The sequence below is a fragment of the Cygnus olor genome, chromosome 1, assembly GCF_009769625.2.
Source record: "Cygnus olor isolate bCygOlo1 chromosome 1, bCygOlo1.pri.v2, whole genome shotgun sequence".
Taxonomy (NCBI): Eukaryota; Metazoa; Chordata; class Aves; order Anseriformes; family Anatidae; genus Cygnus; species Cygnus olor.
Window position 1 is genome coordinate 2,490,489 of NC_049169.1, and position 20,427 is coordinate 2,510,915.

The 20,427-nt window shown below is 43.2% G+C and overlaps 1 protein-coding gene and 1 long non-coding RNA gene across 6 annotated transcripts in view; both read left to right on the forward strand.

Moving 5' to 3' along the window:
• Nucleotides 1-917: 917 nt before the first annotated feature.
• CHCHD3 (coiled-coil-helix-coiled-coil-helix domain containing 3) overlaps nucleotides 918-20,427 on the forward strand; it is a 150,199-nt gene continuing 130,689 nt past the window's right edge. For all 5 annotated transcript variants that reach the window (XM_040546108.1, XM_040546116.1, XM_040546124.1 and 2 more), the window contains exons 1-2: nucleotides 918-1,100; nucleotides 3,367-3,442. In XM_040546108.1, the coding sequence (XP_040402042.1) occupies nucleotides 1,020-1,100; nucleotides 3,367-3,442 (157 nt within the window). In that variant the 5' untranslated portion in view covers nucleotides 918-1,019. The remainder of the gene's footprint in view (nucleotides 1,101-3,366; nucleotides 3,443-20,427) is intronic.
• LOC121064518 lies at nucleotides 14,675-19,182 on the forward strand. Its single transcript, XR_005816531.1, has 2 exons — nucleotides 14,675-17,927; nucleotides 18,934-19,182. It is a non-coding gene; the product is annotated as an uncharacterized LOC121064518 (long non-coding RNA).

Here is a 20,427-nt window from a genome sequence, read left to right on the forward strand (position 1 = left end):
TAACAAGATGTGGTAAGTGGGTAAAATAAGTGAAGAGGCCAGACGGTATGAAAGGAAAAACAATGTATATTCATATATATCAGCTGCGTAATGGTATTTCTTGTCTCATACCTAGGGACTCAGAGATGTCTCTGACACCACTGGGATCCAGAATGCGTTTCTTTTTCTAATGTCACCCACTAGAGAATACCTCTTTTCGGACCTCTGCCCAGCGCATACCTCTGCAACTCTGACAATTGGTAAAGGTAAGACATCGGACTCCCCCAACCTACAGAGCAGATTTTATCTGAACAGTTACATCCCAATGCAGTTTATCTTGTGGGCTGAAAAGAAAATGTATTCTGTGTTATTGACATTATTCAGCTCTTGGAAAAGAGACTACTCGACCACAGGTGCAATGTGAAGGGTAATTTTATGGCGTTATAAAGTGGAAAAGGGGCGGGGGTGTCAGCTCAGCCCCACATCCCCAGCTCAGCCCTGAGGCACCAACCCCACAGGGGCCCACTGATGCGCCATTACAGGGGCCTGGCTTTGCGAGGGCAGGAGCACAACCACGCTCCTCCACGCCCCCGGGAGAGGCTGTGAGGGGTCCAGAAGGCACCGGGAGGGCCCCAGCGGCATTTCTCCACACACTCAGCCCGGCCCCATAGCTAAAGGACGGCTCCTCCAGCGCGGGACTGCAGAGGACTACACTACCCAGCAGGTACTGCGCGGACGCCCCGCCCCCCGCCAGCCGCTCTTGGCGCTAAGCGTCTTGGGAATTGTAGTCTGCCCCCCTCGGGAAGTTTAAACCGCAAAAGTTTCCTCACTCTTTCCGGGTACCTCGCCCGCTCTTTCCCTGGTTTCCATGGCTACCACCGCGCAGCCAATGGCGTGCAGGCTTCAAAGCTCGGAGGGCGGGGCGAGGCGAGCGGCGGGCCAACGAGGGGCGGCCTTGTTGCGGGGCCGGCTGGCAGCGGGCACGGGCAGTCTCCTTGGGGCCGTCCCTTGGGCCGCGGCCTGGTGGCAGCCGGGCGAAGATGGGCGGCGGCGGCAGCACCCGGCGGGTCACCTTCGAGGCGGATGAGAACGAGAACATCACGGTGGTGAAGGGCGTGCGGGTGAGAGCGGGGCTCCCTGGGCACGGGGACCCTCTGAGGGGCCGCTGCGACCCGGCCCGGCCCGGCCCGGCCCTGCCCTGCCCTGCCCGGTCCTTCTCTCGTCACTGCCCCTTGGCGGTCGCTCCCCTCCCCCCCCGCCCCGTTAATTAGGGGTTTTGTCACTTAGGGCGCTCAGGGAACGGCTCTGCTTCCCCCGCCGGGCAGTGAGAGGCCTGCCCTGGCTGGCTGGCTGCTCTGGCCCCTCTCTGGTTTCCTGCAGGCAGGGAGCGTGAGGGTGGTGGGAGGGCTGGAGGAGCTGCTTGGAGTCCTACAGTCATTAAGGTTGGAAAAGGCCTCCAAGATCATCTGGTCCAACCATCCCCCTACCAATGTCACCCACTAAACCATGTCCCTAAGCACCACGTCCAACCTCTCCTTGAACACCCCTGGGGATGGTGACTCCACCACCTCCCTGGGCAACCCGTCCCAATGCCTGACTGCTCTTGCTGAGAAGAAATGTCTCCTCATTTCCAACCTGAACCTCCCCTGGCGCAACTTGAGGCCATTTCCTCTAGTCCTATCACTGGTTACCTGTGAGAAGAGGCCGACCCCCACCTCCCCACGCCTTCCTTTCAGGTAGCTGCAGAGAGCAATGAAGTCTCCCCTGAGCCTCCTCTTCTCCAGACCAAACATCCCCAGTTCCCTCAGCCGCACCTCCTAGGACTTGCTTTCATCTCCCCTGGTCTCTGCGTATCACAGCTCCTCCTGTCCCCGTGTTCTCTTACACACAGTGTATTCTGTGGTGTCCCAGCCTGTGGCAGTGGGTTGGAACTAGATGGTCTTTGAGGTCCCTTCCATCCCAAGCCATTCTGTGATTGTGCACCTACAGAAGCATTCCTGTTCTGTCCCTACGTAGGGCACGCTGTTACCTGTAACGTACCAGAAAGCTCCTGACACCGCACCACAAAACCTTGTGGCATAGAAATTTATCAGTGGCACGGCGCAGTTCCCAGCAGGAACGATAAGCAGCTGCCCTTTGTTGCTGCTCACAGGGAGAAGCGGTGAACAGCAGAGGACGGCAGTAACTCCTGCTTTTTTCAGCACGCTAATGTTTCCCTGTTCTGGTCATCAAAGGGTCTTGGGCAAATAGGTGACAGTAACATAGTGTGCACAGCAGAGTGAGTCCTCTTTGACACCTTGTGTTCTGTGATTCCTGCACAATATTTGCTACTTCATTGCTGGCTCCAGTTGCTTGAGTACTAGGAAGTGCTATTGAGATTTCTGTAAGGTATCCTAGCTCTTGAAATAGTGGGAGTGTAACCTGAATGATGTCACAGGTCCTAGGAAGATTTAGCTTCATTTAAATAACTGATGTTAATCAGTAGGGCATCTGTAAATGGGTCCGTTTACATACATAAAGCTGTGTCATGTTAAGTTCGGAGTTTTAGGATGGAGGTAAGGAACCTTACACTGGAGGAATTTTACACTAGAAGTTGTATGTTAGCCCGCAAATGTTAGCAAAATTTTTCTAAGGCGCATTTCTACCAGCGAGAGACATCATGCTGTAGTTTTAGTAAAGAATTCTCTAATGAAAATTAATTTTCATGGGCAGTGAAAAGCATATTTTTATAGAGTTGATGTTTGAAGAAACCAAAAGCAGGTTCAAAGTTGGAAAACAAGAAGTCTCATGTTATTCTTTTAACTTCTCTTATTTTTTATTGTGGGCAACGGTAGATCTGATACGGGCATGACTCGAATTCCCAGTTCGAGTCCCCATAATCAGCGCCAGAGCTTTAGGGTGTGCGTGTGTCAGCGTTAGGACAAGCTTAGTGGATGGCCTCCGTGCCGTGACCTGTATCGGGATGAAGCTCCTCTGCAACTGCACAGCGTGCTGGTCCTCTGGTACCCAGATAACAGAGGAGGGCAAAAAAGCTGATTTCTTACAAGCAGCGTGTCAAGGGGATGCTGTTTCCTTTACCGTTCCCTGTATCCTCTGTTTGGTCATAGCAGTTTCTTGTGGTACGAGAGCCAAAATGACCTTGTTCAGTCTCATTCTTTGCTCTCAGAGATAAGTGCTCACCCTACAAAGAAGAGGAAGGATGGTTGAAATAGTTTATTGCGTGTTGCTGATAACATTTTAGCTGCTGCCATATCTCATTTTGTGGCTTTATGCTCTCTTCTGTTTTTATTTTTAAGTTTTACTTCATTTTTGTGGGGGGAGAGGGGTAACGGAGTTGAAGGAAAGGTGCGGTCTGACTCAGTTTGGGCTGGGGGTTGTATTTTTCAGCTCTCTGACAGTGTCATTGATCGTATGAAGGAACCTTCTTCACCCAGTGGAAGACAGCACCGATCATCCAGTGCAGGTATGTCTGTATTTTCTGTGTTTTGGCGAGGGGAAGGAAATTTAATTTACCTTTCAGAGCCTTGTGACAAACCCGTCGCCATTTCACTGAGAGGATTTTTTTAACGTTAACTTTTGCTGATCCCTTTTTGAAGAAGGAAGCAGTTTCAGATGAGTTATATTACTCTTCCTTTTCTTCTGACAATAAAACGCGCAGCACAACTGCTTATTAGACTCGATTTTTTGAGTTATCATCTATAACTTATTATCTAAAGGCCTTTCTTTTCTAAAATTAGAAAAAAACAAATATGGAAGTAGTGCATTGAGTCCTGAAGTGAAAATTCTCGCGTATTTAATCGACGCTGAAGTTTAGCACAGTAAGCTCCAGCTGAAATATGGTTAACCCGAAGGTAAAAGAATGATGCGCTATTTCCCCATTATGGAATAGCGGAAACAAGTTGCGTGCAGTTCACACAGCTCGCCGGCTCAAAACGATGGCTTTCTTGCCTCTTTGTGTTTTCGTTCTTGAGGTCCGTTCGAATGCATCGAGTGGGCTCCGTGCCAGGCAGGCGCTGGGCTAATTTAAAATAGTTCAGCAGAGTGAACGTGACGCAGCTACCGAAGGAGTGAAAACGAATGGCAGGGCTCGGAGCTCGTGATTTATGGCTGTGGACTGGGTGAAACCTGAAAGGTTCGAGGAAGGCTTCTTTTCTTATCGGTGCTTCAGAAATATTCACGGTAACGATATTCCCAAGGGGCCTTCTGCATTGCTGTTTAAAACAAACAAACAAACAAAAACCCACGCTAAAATCCAGCCTCCTGATGCGAACTGTGGCAACAGTGGGCCTTGTAGCAGGATCTGAACGAGCAGAACATCTTTTTTTTATCTGAAGCATAGAAGGGTGGTTTCCTGCTGCATGGCTGAAGATGTTTATGGTGTAGGTGGCTGTGTCTGAGCTGGGTTCCCTGTGCAGTCCATGGGAAGAAAAAGATGTTCTGGGGGGACGATTCGTGCAGCTTACCTGGGAATTGTACTTGAGGAAGTGACAAATTGGGCTCCAGGAGAGCCAGGGTGAAGAGTTCAGATGCCAGTGTCTAAGGGGGCCAGGTGAATCCACCCCAGAATGTTTCACAAATATTCCAGCTCCCAAGTGCTGCTGCTTCAGAGGTTTGGCTCTCCCCTTTATGAAAGGGAAGACTGTGACACAGCGAAGACAAGGAAAACACCCGTGCTAAAATGGAGTCAAACTGGCTTGTAAACTTAGTTTGCCCGATAAAACTGCCTAGAATTTGGTGCTTGCTTAAGTAAAATGTGGATAGAGTAGGGCTGGCACACAAACTGCCAGATTGTCCATCTTTGCTTGTTGTTTAAGTAGTGTCCATCTGACAATGTACGTGCGTTTTGGTGTGGTGAAGAAATTATTCTAGGTAGAAGAAATTATTCTAGGTAAAGAATTTAAATTATTCTAGGTAAAGGATTTATATGAAACCGTACTTGTGCATTCTATCAGCTTTTATGGTGGTGCTCATTGCTTTTTCATCCTTAAACCTGGGTTATGGAAATTGCCTGGTGAACATCAACTGGGGTTTTGGGGATGCGGTCACCGGAGACGAAGGCTGCGATATCTCAAATTCTTTACTAATTCACAGTTTGCACATATGGGCCTAGTGAATCGCTCGACCCTTTGCAAGCTCGGGAAAGGTTACACATATTTTTGCTCTAAGAACTAGTAATTTAGGTGAAGTGCTTGTGTTTACACAGGATAATCAGGGTTATACGCCCGTTGCTCAATGATTTGTATTTAAGAAGATTAAATTATACCTAAGTACACGCTACCACTGCCATCCAGTTCTCTGCTGGATGTTTTTTGATGAAGAGTTGCAAACTAGTGAATTTCTTTGCTGTGAGAGCAGCCAACCTGCTGGTTTATTTTGTAGCTACACCTTAGCTTGTCAGGAGTCTGAATTTGGCTGATAAGGTGGCGTTGCAGGAGCGGCACTCGCGTCAAAGCTAGTGCTCTGATGACTAAACGTTCAACTTCTCTGCTGATGGCTGTGGGGGAGACTCGTTCTGCTGTGATGCAGGTGTGCTTGGTGTTGTTTCTTTTTCATTAAGCCTCTTGCACTGATAATAAGAGACCTGTTTCCAGGTGGCTCCTCCCCTCCCGCGTGTGAATCTGGGGACGGTGAGTTGTTTTTGGGACAGAGTGGATCTCTCGCTGCTTCTGAAGAGAGTTTTCCGAGGGTGGTGGTGTTTGGAGGCTGGTTCTGGCTTCTGGACCACCAGTTGGCCAACTTCAGAACTTGACAGTTTATCGGCCTGCATTTATATCTTTGTACATTCTAGACAAATAACGCTTGTCTACATAAAAAAAAAAGTCTAGAGGGAGAAAAGTTAAAGCTATTAAAAACAATCCTTTCCTTAAGTCTTTGATAGCTTTTGTTTGAGGAATAATGGATTAGATTACACGTGAAAGTGTGTGTCTTGTTGCTTGCTGATACATGATGTATTTATTGACTTCAGTTTGGGGTGGGAAAATGAAATTATATACACTTAGAACGAAATCTGGCATCTAAATACTGCATCTTAAAACATCCTAGCTTGCTTGGATCATTTTATGACTTTCGAGTAATATTAAACGCACTAAAATATTTAACAAGTGTAAAATCTTTAAAGCATGTCTGTAATTCGTAAAGCAATATTGAGGAAAAGTAATTTGGTTAGATGAGAGCTTTTTTTTTTTTTTTTTTTGAGGGTATATTCTACCTAAAGCTTCAGCTGTAGCAGACAAAGGGAATGGTTTAATTCATTTTAGCTTAGTGCATGTCAGGAAGGCTAATAGTCTGTCGTGGAGGCGGGGGGGAGAACAAATGCTTAAGTTATCAAGCTTCTGCATCTCAGCCAGACATTCTTTCTTCCTTTGCAGAAGCAGATTACACTGGGGATACAGAGGATTTTTTTTTTTAAACTGTGTTATTTATTATTGTTACTGTACCGTCCTCAAGAAAACAAATCAGTAGAGGACCTGTGTCACCCACTCCTACATGACACCTAATAGCAGCATCCCCATACCAGCGAGGGGCTTACTGAGAAGCTGGCAACAGGCACCTGGTGGTGCATTGTGTGAAGATGAGACAGCAGACACGAAAGCAGGAGAGATTCAGGCTGGAAACGAGGAATAACCGTGTCATGATGAGATGAGTAAAGCGTTGCTAGATGTTAGTGCGCTGGAAGCACCAGTGCAGTGCGCTCTGTCCATCCCTGGAGGTCTTCGAAGTGCCAGTTGATAAACCTCTGAGCAGCCTGCTCTGATCTCTAGGCTGACCCTGCTTTGAGCAGAGCATTTGGCAAAATCACCTCCTGAGCCCTCTTCCAATCCGAATGACTCTGCAGTCCTAAGATTTGGAGATAGCAAACTTATTTTCACACCCTAAATGCAACCAAGCATTTTATTCTTTAAAATGCAAGTGGGAGCCATTATGATCACCTGGGCAATGTGCAGCCCAGGGCATCGTATCTGAGGACTTTTTTACTTGGATCATTGCCCTTGTTCTTTGTCCAGCTTTTAGGAATATTTTTTTCCTCACTATTTGAAGAATTACAGCACGTATATATTCTCATTACTCCTACTGCTGGTACTAGTACTTCTGGAGAGTCAGATGCCGCATGAATAAAACTAGAACTGGAGAACCTCATGATAAATGTTGTGGGAGGCTCTGCTTTATTTCTTGTGACTTTGAATTGATTTGGATTTGCACTTTTTATGAGTATCTGGAAGTTTACAGGGTTTTGCTAAATTTATGCTAGTTAAGCAAGAACCCTCTGCAATAAATCCTGTTAGATCTGTGCCCTTTAATGTATTATTTTCATCCGCTTTTTTGTTGCAACAACACTTTTTCTATATATAAATTGAAAGATGAAGTAAAGTGACATTTCTGTGACGCTATTTTGTAAAATTCCTCTTATTTTTAGAAAAGGAAAAACAAACAAACAAGAAAACAGTAACAAAGCTTTAGCAAGACATTTTGGTGCCTGGGCTGATTGCCTGTTTTTTGTCTTGCTGTGAGACACCTGTACATCTCAGGCTGTTCCTTTTAGCCAGTAGCATGAATTTGCAACCTTTCCTCCTGCAGCAGCAACCAGGAGAGCATGGTCTCTCTGTTTGATAATGTTTATTTTCCCTTATTCTAGGTACAGGTCTGGGTACTGTTTAGTAGAAGTTCTTAAACTTAACTGGCACTGGAAGCCTCTGTGAAATCAGTCAAGTAGGAATCCCCAGCCAACAAACTGAGCTGGTCTGTGGACAGCTGGTAGCCTGGAAGGCCCCGGTTTGGATCTCCTAAAAACTGCTGTGTTTGTAGGTTTGGTTTAGTTTCTGACTTCTACAAAAGAAGCTTTTTGAAGGGGTTTAGAGAGGTTTGGGAGGAATACTTAAGACTTGGCTTTCAGTCTGAAAATCGTGGAAGCCTCTAAACTTCCCATCGTGGCAAGATAATATTGCAAACAACATTCAGCAGTTTTATTAAGGTACATCCTGCTGCCCTTGATGAGGTAAGTGGCTATACGGTGTAAAATATTGACACGTAGAGGGAGGGTAGCTTCATCAGAACATCTTTGCTTCTGATACCCAGGCTATAGTTTGCTCAGGGCATGTGTTTTTTGACACATGATCTAAATCTGAGCAGGCTGTCTTGGGTGTTCTTACATGTGGTGCTGCAGCGCTCACTCCTGCTCTCATGTGGCTTGCTATATTGCCACTTAGTTGTCACCGAGTTTCTTGGAGATAACTTTATTTTCAGTGATGTATATTGATATTCTTTGGGTTAAAGGTTCACTATTGATGGAAGTATTTTATTATCAAAAGGTGAAACGTCTTGTAACTCACTCGACTGCTAAAGATGCCTAACTTTTAGTGCTGTCACTCTAACAGCAAATCTTTACTCGAGCCTGACATTCATGTCACTGGATTGCAGGAGTATAGGGAATCTGGAATTATGCATGGGAGATGAAGTAAGTTTTGCATAAATTAAAGTTCTCACTGTCTGTGTGACATGCAAGGTGTTCTGTGAATGCTTTCAGATGGCTGGGTACGTCCTTTTAAAATTGGGCTAAAATTAGAAGGAAAAACTAGCAACTAATGCAGCTGGCACTTCTGGTTTCCTTTTTGCCCGTGGAAATTGGACAGGAGAGCTGTGGGAGGGCTTAGCTCACTCTGCATCCTGAAAGTACAGTATGAACCTCATCAGAAAGGTGGCACGTAGTTGGGGGAGGGTTGGGGAGGTGTGGTGGAGTGTTAGAGAGTAGGGGAAAAGTCCTAATGTAGTTGTTTAAAAGACTTGGGTTGTTGAATGCAGAAAAGTTACACAATTGTACACCTAGAGCCTTACAAATGTTGGTCTTGGTAACAGAATTTTTTAAGGTGGGAATGCAAAAAGCTGTCTGTGCTCAAAGTACTCTTGTGTACTATACTCCCTGTGTTTGTCCAGTTCAAACATGCTTTGATTCTTCACTGAAATACCATCTTTGAGATTTCATCGCGGCTGCGCCTTTGGGCTGCCCGCTGTAATTGCGTTGTGCGTGCTGATAAACCCGGGGAGCAGCAGACTTCTCAAGTGCCCAAAGGTAGAGCAAGAACTAACGGCAGAAGTTGTTGGAACTTCGCAAGCAAATTCCAGATATTTGAAGGTACGGTCTTACAGCTAACCTCATCTAATGGTCTCACGTCTGATCATGTCTCATCCTATAAGGTGGTGTGCAGGGACCTAAGCCATCAGGAAATGCCTACAAGAAGAGTTTTGTGCCAGTTTAGCTCCCTGAATTGAACCTCGTGTGCTCTGAGAAGTGTCTGCGGGAGGAGCAGGAGCACACGAAGGACCACCAGCGTCACTCTTCCTTCTTGGTGACAGCTGGCTTTTGGAACAGCTTTGCAGATCTTGTCAAACTTGGGTTTCTTTCCTAAATCAGCTGCTTAAGCAACTTCACCATTCGTGGCTTAAGTGCAAGTGGGAGGAAACAAGCATGAGCACACCTCTGGGAAATACACCGTCAGTTTAGGGAAAAGCAGGACGGGTGATTTGTAGCACAGGTTAGGATATGGAAATATTACATAGAAATTCTTCAGATGTCACTATTGAGTGGCACAAACATTATAATTGCTATATTCAGTACAACAGTCCTTATATTTTCAGGTATTAACTTTGATGGTGTTATCTCAGAAGTACGCTTAGTCCATTGCATGATAGTGCAAAAAATGGTTTGGATTATGTTTCAATGAAAAGCAACACAAATTATTTTAATGAAAAGAAAAATCTTCAAGTTTTCATAGACTAGATTTGTATTTTTTCCCTAAAACTGAAATAATACTGTTCAAGGGAAGATTCATTTTTTTAAATTAAAAAATAACCTTTAGTGGTAAAGTAATAATAACAATTTAAAAACAACCAAACAAAACCCAAGTAAGCCCCTAAAAAAAACTTACTCATCTCTCAGTATTGAAGTAGACTGCATGAAATGTGTGCTCTTAAATGTGCCCCGAGAAATGGCATTTGTGTTAGCATTAGCCCAGAGTTTGTCACGGTGCAGATTTGGATTCAGTTTGTGCTTGCAGTAGAAGGATGGGCCAAATGGAGATGTCTCTCCGCATCTCTTTCTCTCCCTGTTTCTTTGTTTCTCTCCCTGTAATGTAACAATCATGTTTAAGTTTGTATGGAAAAAGTGGCCGGTGTGTGGGAGGCATTTATGGCTGGAATTGAAGTAATTGATTCCCAGCCCCCCTTTCTCCTTCTGCTCCTGCTATTGCTTTATTTGTTGTTGCTCAGAGTTGTAAAGGGAGCTAAAGAAACGAATTCTGAAGCTTTCAGGGGTTCCGCAAATGGAAGAATTGAATTTTTGAGAGCTTGTGGAATTGAGTTTTTTTTTTTTCCTTCTTGTCTCCTACATGCAGGTCGGAGTGAGAAAGCAAATATATCCCATGGATATTGTCACGTTTCAGGTGGACATCTGATTGATGTAATTAGGGGATCTCATTTTGAAACCGATAGAGAACTTTTGATATGCCACATGAAATTTAAGGAAAGAGCAGTCCCTCAAATCCTGTCCCACTTGGAAGCATAATTAACTAGGTCTTAGGCTGAGTTAGATTCATTTGATGATGGCCAGCTTCTTTTATAGTTTTTCCTTTCACAAGTGGTTTTGTGTGTGTGCATCTCTTAGCGGATAGGCAGAATTTAGCTTTCAATGGCACTCATTTAGAAGTGTCATTTTTGTTTCCATATATTCTTTGAAACAGGTAATTCTTATGTACCGCATACTGTGTGCTTTTCTGGTCTCAAGTGGATTTGTCAAAATTAAATTTCATGCTATTCTGCTTTAGGCTGCGTGTGCTCTGTTAGGGTTTACTGAGTGCAGATGTTTGCTCTAAAAATCTTTGAGTAGTTGTGCGGTGCGCACACAAAGCAATTTTTGTCATAGCTAGTATAACAAGCATAGCCAAAGAATTTGCTTAGAAATGGCTTCTAAGTTAGAACTGCCTGCTTTTTGATGTGGAAGCACAAGATTTGTGCGTGCTAAAATACAATCTTCTAGTAGGTAGGAGAAAATCAGGCTTAAAGACAACTATTAGTTGTGGCGTGGGATTCTTGTATTAATTTCTAGTACTGCAACAAGCTGAATTAAGAAAGCCAGTGAAATTGTTCCTGAAAATATAGGAAAAAAATAACCTGGGAAAAAGAGATTGTAGGCATTTCATGGAGCTCTTCGCCAAATGCACGTAATAATGAATTTTAAGGACTAAATGCTTTTGCATTTATGCATGGAGTTGTTGCCATCGCCTTTTACTAGCTCTGAGCACTGAATGGTTTTACAGTTAAATCCTGGCAAAGTTTTAGGCCTCTGAGCATAGACGGTTGGAGCTCAGCCTTGGGATAAGCTTATGGAAAATGCAGCTAGAATCCATCGTATGGTTACAGGGCAAATTTGGGAAGAGGCAGAAATCACAGTTGATGTACGCTGAAGTTCTTGGTTCATACTGAGAGTTAAATGTGCTGGAGATTGCCGGCAGTGGATGTGCTCTGTACAATTGGATATTTCCTGTGAAATTTCAGCCTTTGACTTCTCTAGTCCGTGCTGTGTCAAGACACCGGAACAAAACCCAGGTCTTTCTCCTTCGGAGACCTTCCTGGGATTATAGGTTGAAAAGTCGAGATAGCTGACTGAGATAAAGGGGTATGTAATTTAAAGGACGGTTAGAATGAAAGTCATTTGAAGCAGCTTGAATAGTTCTGCTGTCTTAAAGAATACAATCAAAAATATTGATGGTTTTAATGAAGTAAAGCTGATAAGTAAATGGGAATTGTTTGCCTGTACCAGTATTTGTCTTGATAGCACTGTGCGAGGGAATTGTCATCCTGCCATAGAACATCCTCTCCAGTTTGAGAGTAAAATGTGTTCTTATCCAAGTTCTCTCTCCACTGACTACAACTGTCGCTAAAATGAAATGAGTGGGGACTGTTACGAGGGAAGGACATCTCCAAATGGTTCTAAACCAAGCCTCCAGTGAACTGGTAAGAGACCATTTCCAATCACACGAAGTGGGAGGGGGTTCTAAGTGCATTTTTTTTTCTTAGCATTACTTAAAAACACCGCTTGTTAGGTGTAATGTTACTCGGAGGTCTTGTTACCCTGCTGAAGTAATAAAACTTCGTGGGTTTAATAGATAATGCTACTTCGCTTTCCATCATGCTTTATATACAGGTTAGGGAATCTTCAGTGTGATATTAAAGAATGCTTTAGAGGCATGGTTTATCACATTAAGATGAAAAGAAAAGCTTTGTTTTATTCCTTCATCTTCAGGCTGCAACTGAGTGTTACTAAACCTCTTCATCACTTGTCAGATCAGACAGGTTAAGTATATTGTAAAGTGCTGCTTCTCGAAAGGTTTCCACCGCTTGTTTTTTTAGTTAAACAGGAGGTAACCATTCAGTCTTTTTTCTTTATGTTCCCTCCTACCTCGGGGAACCATTATGCACTTTCAGCTCCTGCTACAATTTTATTTTTTCCTGAGACTTTTGCGTGTTTGCATGTATACCAAATTCCTCCATTTTAAATGATCTCATGTGCAGATCTACTAGTAAAGTTTGAGGAACACCAGCCTGGAAATGGCAGCTTTCAGGTATTACTACCTGTTGTTTGAAGTCTAAATTTAAAACCGGAGGCAGGACATTCTTCTCTTCGCCCTCGAGGTTTTTTGTGTGTCTGTTGCAACAGCTGTGTATTTGTTGTAACACCTGACAGTGCTTCTTGAAGCCAGTTTATTGGATTCTCAATTTTAGCTTCATAACAACGTTTAATTTCCCCTACTGTAAATCATCTAAAAAATAAGCATCTAGTCTAAGCTAGTCGTTTAGACTAGGGGTGAGATACTGTGTTTCATCCAAGATGATTGGCTTTTTCTTCCTATTTTTCTTTTTCTTTCTGGTGAGAAGGGAACAGCTTAACTGAAGGGAAAGGACTCACTTATCCCTGATGTTGCCAAGTGGCATTGCTCAACAGGCAGAGATGGGACTGGATATTCTGAAATTTAAGCAGAAAAAGTAATATCTGCAGGAATCATTAGAATTACAAAGGCAGTGATTATTATTTAAGAGTGGCTTTAATGCTAATCAGAAACTTAAGGAAACTGATTTTTGAAGCAGCAGCACTGGATGTTGCCGTCGTGTCTCGTGGTCAGTTAAGTTTCGACTGAGGACCAACCTGGTTTTATGCCAAGCTGTTGAGGAGGGGGCTGAACACCGGCTCCTTTTAATCTTCACTGGCATTTGCACAGGAGGGGAGAGAGCGATTTACTCAAAGAAAAAGTGAGCCTCGTGTTCCTGGATTAAGGGGAAGCATCTGCTGACCAGCTACTCTTTGTCCTTAGGTTTTTTGTTTCTGACCTTTCGCCTGGCAGAACAGCCTTTTATTTATTTGTCCTCCCCTCCAACTTTTATTAGATTCCTGCCCTGTCTTTCTGGGATCTGAGGAGCAGCTAGCCCGTGAGTTTGCTCTTTCATGCTGGGCTAACCAGTGCTTGGTGACCAATAAAGGCAGCTCGATCTAGAATGGGACCCCATCTGCTTTTTTTTTTTTTTTGGCACTGCTGCTGTTCACTGCACCCTTCTGTAGGGTCTTGGTTTTTCTTCCAGCTAACAACTTCCTCCATTAAAAAGCTATCAGCGGTGGAGGCGGTACATCAATTTAGAGACCGGTCATTTAGAAAAGTTTTTTCTTGTTGCTGTATCTCATTAACACTGACATTTTTCATAATGAGTAGATTATGACTGCAAGAATTTTACACATTTCAGCATTTTTTCCTTTGCGATCGTTTCTGAATAATCAAAATAGTTATAAATGTCATGGCTTTGTCTTTAATTTTCATTTCTTATTAGAAGCAGTGATGTGGTGCAAAATACTGGGCTGAGAATACCTCAGCTCCCACATCTCAGAATTAACAATACCATAGCTGTCTGACGGTTAAATATAAAGCCAGATTTGCTGAAGCTGGAGGAAGACACACTACAGTGCTTGGGAGGAAACTGGAAGGGAACTCAACAGAAACAAGTCCTTGCTCCTGTGCACAACCTGGGCGTCCTCCATACCTTTGCAGTGCATATACTTGAAACATTAGCTATTTCTAATCTGGCTTCTCATGCCCTCTCATTGATATTACATGAAATAAGTGTTCTGTCACTTTTTTGTTATTAAAACTTATGTTTCAGACTATTCTTCAGACTAAACATGCTGCCGTGTGGGATGTAGGAAACTGGAAACGTTACCCTTGAGACCTAAGAAGATACTTAAGACGCTTGGTACTTCCACGCTTCCTTTTGTGAATCAGTGATTCTGATCTGTAGGACCTGGTTACAAACGCTGATTAAAGGTCCTTGTGCTTCGGATTTGGATTTAGATTCTTTCTAAATCCTAGTGATCTTCATCAGATTCTAGCCTCCTCACACTAGTGATGAGACCGAGTGCTGTAGTTTGCATCTGAGCTGAATAAACAAATTCTGGAATTACTGTTTTCTTTACGCTGATACAAAACATCCTTGTATCAGCCTGTTGTAACTTGAATGAATCAACTGGAGATTAGGTTTGAGAGCGCGACAACAGCTGTTAAAGATCCACTTATTTATCACTGCAGGCTTCTCTTTGTACCTAATTTTAAGTGAAGTGATTGCTTTCAGACTTTGTGCACAGTTTCAGCGCCCATGTCATTGATAAATAAAATCATGACTCGATGTGGAGATGGTTCCACTTTTTTTTTTTTTCTGAGTAGTCAGCTTCTGGAAAATTTTCCTACTCTTTAAAGTTTAGTGATAAATGCTAGATTGCTTTAATTGCACAAAGCAGAAGTTTGGCATCTTGATTTATTTTTGCACGCAGCTCCAACCACTGAGAAATTAGGTTAACTGGGTCAGCAGATGTATTGATGAATGATATCTCTGGGTGAAACGCTTTTCCTTTTTTTTTTTTCCCCTCTCCTTTCATTAACCTTTACAGGGTAAAGACCTACTTTTTCTGCAGTGTGATTGCATTATGGCCGCTTATGTAACTTGTTTTTATCCTCTCTCTTTCCCACAATAACTTTCAAGGTTGTGAACCAGTTTTATCCAAACTTGACAGGTAAACTTCTTGAGGGTGATTAACTTCTGTGCATGTTTTCTGAGCATTTACAAATGGGTGACAAGTGGTACTGTCAGAGTGTTTCCTGATAAGATGTCCTGATCAGGACATATATTATATATCATAGATTGTCTTCACGCTGCTGAACAGATTTGCAAAATGAAGATAACTACTTCTCTTTCCCACAAGCAGCATATTGTGACTTCCTTTATTTGACCATTAAGCCTTTTGTTGTGCTTCTAGAAATTTCCTCAAGAGGACACGTTCAGGACAGATGCTTCTTAATGAGCGATGTTGATCTGTGGTACAGCTGCTACAATGAAGATCTCTCTTATCAGCAAGCAGCCATACCTCACAAATAGTCTTTTTCTTTCACTAGTTTAATTATAGATTTCCCCCTGAATCCCATATCCCTTTCCTTCCACCTTATCAGTGCTTTGAAATTTCTTTTTCCTTTATTCATCTTTTTTTCTTTTTTTTTTTTCTTTTTTTTTAGAGGTCTTTAAAAATGTGTAGATGTAGAGCATAGTGACGTGGATTAATGGTGGGCATGGCAGTGCCAGGTTAAAGGCTACCAGATGATCTTAGAGGCCTTTTCCAACCTAACTGATTCTATGATACTGTGATCTTTCATCCTGCATCTTGCTGGACTTCTTCTCTTGCCCCTTCCCTTCAAAAGGACTAGTCTCAGTGGCTGGGAAGGGTAACTCTGCTGGGTTCACCGCTGTGGAACCCTGGCTAGAAAAATTCAGAGCATCACTGGCAAGAAAGGAAAGATGTTTCGATGCTAGGGATGTGCTTGGAGATGAGGCTCAGAGATGACGCGGAACGGAGGCTTGCTGATTCATAATGAAAGGCAGAGCCAGGGAAATCCTGGGGAGTTGCAAGGCTGCAGAAAAGCCTCGGCATCAGTGAGCTGAATAAACAAATTTGTTTGTTTATTGCTTTTTTTAATTGGGGTTGGGAGAGTGTGGGTAAAGATGAAGGGGGAGGATCCTCCTTTTTGGAAGGCCACAGAGTCTGGTGCTGCTCTTGGTGTGCTCTCTGATGCTCGGCTGTCGCACACATTTGAAATTCAGAAGCTGAAGGAACAAACTGGGTGCAGGAAGCTGCCATTTTTCAAAACCAGCACTGGGGTGGGACAAGCAAGCAGTTGCTTGCTCTGCTCTGTACCAAAATTCAAAGGTGACTTGTTAAATTTGACGTCTGGTGGTAGCTTTAGGTAACAGTAGCTGCAAGTTAGTGATGGATGCTCGTATCAGTGTGATCGTTTAAGTACAGGAGGGTCACTTGGAACCAGTTTTATGGCACTGCTTACCATGTGGCCCCTCGGAAGTCTGGGGGAATCTGTGAATTATGACCTAATACAGGAGAGGAGGCCAAACTCTTCAATAACACTGCATCTGATGAGTCAATACAGGCGTGCTGATGGGCAGTCAGCGTGTGTGAAGCTTTGGACGAGCCACAGAATTCATCTTCTTGGTTCAAACAGTATGGTGACGTTAGAGAAGGCAGGGTTATTGTGTATATAAGAGGAGTAGAACCTAAATCCACAAGAAGCCATGGCATCATTAATTTCGTTGCTCATGGAAAGGAAAATGCTGTGGGTTTTAAATTTTGCAAACCATAGGGAATTTCCTTTGGCATTTGGAGCTGTGATTGTGCAGCCAGGTTTGGAAATAGCGTAAGCAATAGCAAAGCGGTTGGAGGTCAGAAGGCTGGTGAAGCATCGTCGTCATGGAGTTGTATCCGCCAGCAAATATCGGTCTGTGGCTATCTTTCGTTTTGTTTGTTTGCCTCGTCCTCTTTCTCCTGATTGCTTGTTCAGATTGGTTTGGTTTGGAATCTCTTTGTGGCTGTTACAAAAAGCCAGACTATGTTACAGGGCGTGTTAAGATCATTGAAAGTTATCAATGCACGAGTATGAATGGAACACAAAAATACAGGGAACGTGTCAAGTTTAGGTTGGAAAGCTGAATGAATCTAAATTTATATCTTGCAGGCATTTATTTGAAGAAGAAAAATTCGGTTTCTTATTAATATATATAGTCACTTGTGCTGTGTATATGGGATGCACAACAACAGAAAATAACATTAGGCTTTCTTTATCCCCTTACGTATCCATGCTAACTCATCCTGTTCACTCACTAAAAGCCATCACTTAACCTTGTTTTGGCAGCAGTGCCCATTCCCAGCGCTTTCGTCCACATAGATATAAAAACAGGGGCTCCCCTGCCCCACAAACAGCTGGCACGTGGACATTTGACAATAAAATCCCATACCTGGAGCTGCGGGGAACTGCTGTTCCACCAGCGGAGAGGAACGTGAAATATTCTCAACAGCGGGCTTTTTGTCTGAATGATGAGCGGCTTTGTGAATCTTGTTGGGAGCTAGGGCAATCCAGAGCTGGAATTGGGGAAAATTGACTTTGCAGTGCCACGGATAGCGTGCAGTCACAGCTGGAGAGCCTTCCTAAAGGTGATGGCAGTAGATGGACTGAGCATCAAAATTCGCTGTTTGTGTAGCCTTGTCGATACAGAGAGTCCTAGTACGGAGAGCTGCCCTGTGCAATAGTCTAACTAATCCTTTGCAATTAGTGGTGGCTTCTAAATATAAAACTAAAGAATTGTTTTAGTTTAGAAACCTTTTTGACTGTTACACAGAAATAACTGGTAGTGCTCTGTCCCAGGTACAGGTAGAAGTCGCTTACTGAAGTATGCACAGTGAAATAATTTTTTTAATAGCAGGTGTTTTGTTTTCCCCAGCCTGCCCAAGTGAGAATTCAGGTGAGGCCGCCTATCACAGCTTCTATATCACGGACTTGATTGCATCTTATTACTTCTATGAAGTGAGCTTTTTTTTAAAATATAAGTTCGTTTGACATTGTGCGGATTCTGTACCACTTAAGCCATAATTTTCTAGTTTATTCTTTGTATGAAAACAGAAATTGTGGGTTCAGTTGTGCAAGTTTTGTAATATTAGAGTTATATTCAGACAGCATTGAATTTTACTGAAGAGGATCAGAATATCTTCAAGACAAGGAATTTGTTACGTCAAAAGGATATGTGTTTTTGCAAATAATTCAAAGTTTGTTTAGGAAAACTGTAAGCACAAACAACATCCGCTGACAGATTTTTTGGGGGTTCACTATACTGCATTGAAATTCTTGTAGCACATATATGTATATACATATAGCACATACATATACATATACACACACAGATATTCCTATATATATATATATATATATATATTTGAAATACCATGAAGTCTGATCGAAGAGCTGCAGCACCGCAGTTTTAACTGTGCTATAAGCACATCCGTCTGTTCAGCCATCACGATCATTGCCACTCAGTCCGAGCTGAGTTTGGGGAGAATTCAAGGAGTTTTCTGTGCGATGTGAAACCCCAGGTGGAGAACCAGACACGCATCTCGTGGTGGAAGAGCTCTTGCTCCTGCTGCCCCGCCGGCAGTGGGCAGAAGGGTGCTGCGTGCGCAGGCTGCGCGCTGCCGCACGGTAGCCCGCTTTCCTGTGCTCAATTTCTCCTTTGTGTGTCGGTTGAAAGATCTAATTTTTGCCTCAGGATTTTGTGATTTTAAATTTCTGGCTTTCTGTGGTCTTGATACATCCATTTTTGATTTGATTTTTCACTTGGCTTATTAGAAAGCAACCCTCAACCTGTTGGAAGTAATGGAAATTTTCGTCTTTTTTTCCCCATTACAGAATGAATCTCAGGAATGAGTTATTGTTAATTAAAGCTGTTAAGCACAGGCAGGTAGGGCCCAATTCAAAGAAATGTGAGGCAAAGCCTGGTAATCCCCCTCCCTCCTGTTTTTCCAGACCCCCTTTATAGGTCCGTATTAATTCAGTGTTGGGATTCTCTGCTGAAGTTACAGCAGTAGTGGGATACTGAGAAGATGATGTTCCAAATATAATATAACTAACTTTGCTTTCTTATTTCTAGCTCGTGTACCAGCTTATTGCTAACTTAAATTAGTATAAATTGATTGATATCCACATTTACATTGTAAAATAGATACTGTAATATATGCAAGAGCGCCTTCGGAAAGTAAAATATTAAATAATTTTAAATTATGCACACTTAATTGCATTGTTTTTGTATTTAATTATCCGATGAGCTTGCTTAAGTATCGCTGCGCATTACCAATATTTACCGGTTAATACCGAATCCTGTCCTTGGAGGCGCGCTGTGTGTTCATACCGAATCCGTGACTGCTGGAAGCGGCTGTAAATCTGAACTGAAGTGGAGGAGTCGCTCTCTGTGCTCCTAGTTAAAATCGTGTGAGGCTGAGAATTTATGCGTAAGGATGCTGTTGGAAAAAAAAATCATAAATAAAAGAAAAATCAGGTCAAGTGGTGACCGTACGCTGCTCCGTGGCTGATATTACGCGTTTCCTAAATGTTTTATTAAGGTCGCCCACCGAAGCGATGGCTCCTGCACCCTTCCCACCTCGGTTCTTGTTCCTGGCAGTTCACCTGGGCACACACCAGTGGCTTCCCAAGGGCCTCGCAGGCGTTCCTTTGTTGGGGAGGAAACAGACATCCTGTTCTTTAAGGCGAATAATTTATTTCTGCAGGTTTTCTAGCCCTGGTGGAACGAAGGGATAGTTATGTGTCGTCCCCCCCTCCCTGTGTAAGGCTAATTTGTACAATTATGGGGTTAAAGACTGGATATAGCAGTGTTGGAAAACCATTAATTTTTTAAGAAAGCGTCGTATGATGGGAATACTAATGCACTAACTGTTTACAGCACTGCCTTGTTTCCTCTCGTGTGCTGCCACCGGCAAATCCAGGCTCTTGCAAAAATAATAATAATTAAACATACTTTTTTTTCTTTAAACATTGCCATTGTTGTACCACCAAATTTAAGCACACTAAATAGATTTGCTGCTGCTTTAATCAGCATGGAAATCCTACAGGCTGGTTTTAAAACCAGCAGTCTTTCTATTTTCTTTAGTGTACAATGAATATCCGTATGGCTTTCTTAACAACTTACGTTTTTAGGAGGCCGAGATAAGAGTTCCTTGACAGCATCACTGACACCCAAACCAAGTGGGAGTGGATAATTTGGCCCCAATTTCACACTTGTAAGAAATGGACAGCTCTGATGGGCTGATGCTTCTGGGCACACACGGGCAGTGCGTGGAGGTGGAGCTGCCTCACACCAGTTCACCGGGGCTCTGCAACCTGGGTCAAAGCCCCTGAGACAACTTTGAGAGTACCGGTAAAGGAAGCGATATTTTCTTATTGTTTAATTGCACAAGAAATCCAGTATGTACTCTTCTTTTTTTTGTCTGGTCCAGCAAAAGTTGTTGTATGCTCCTCG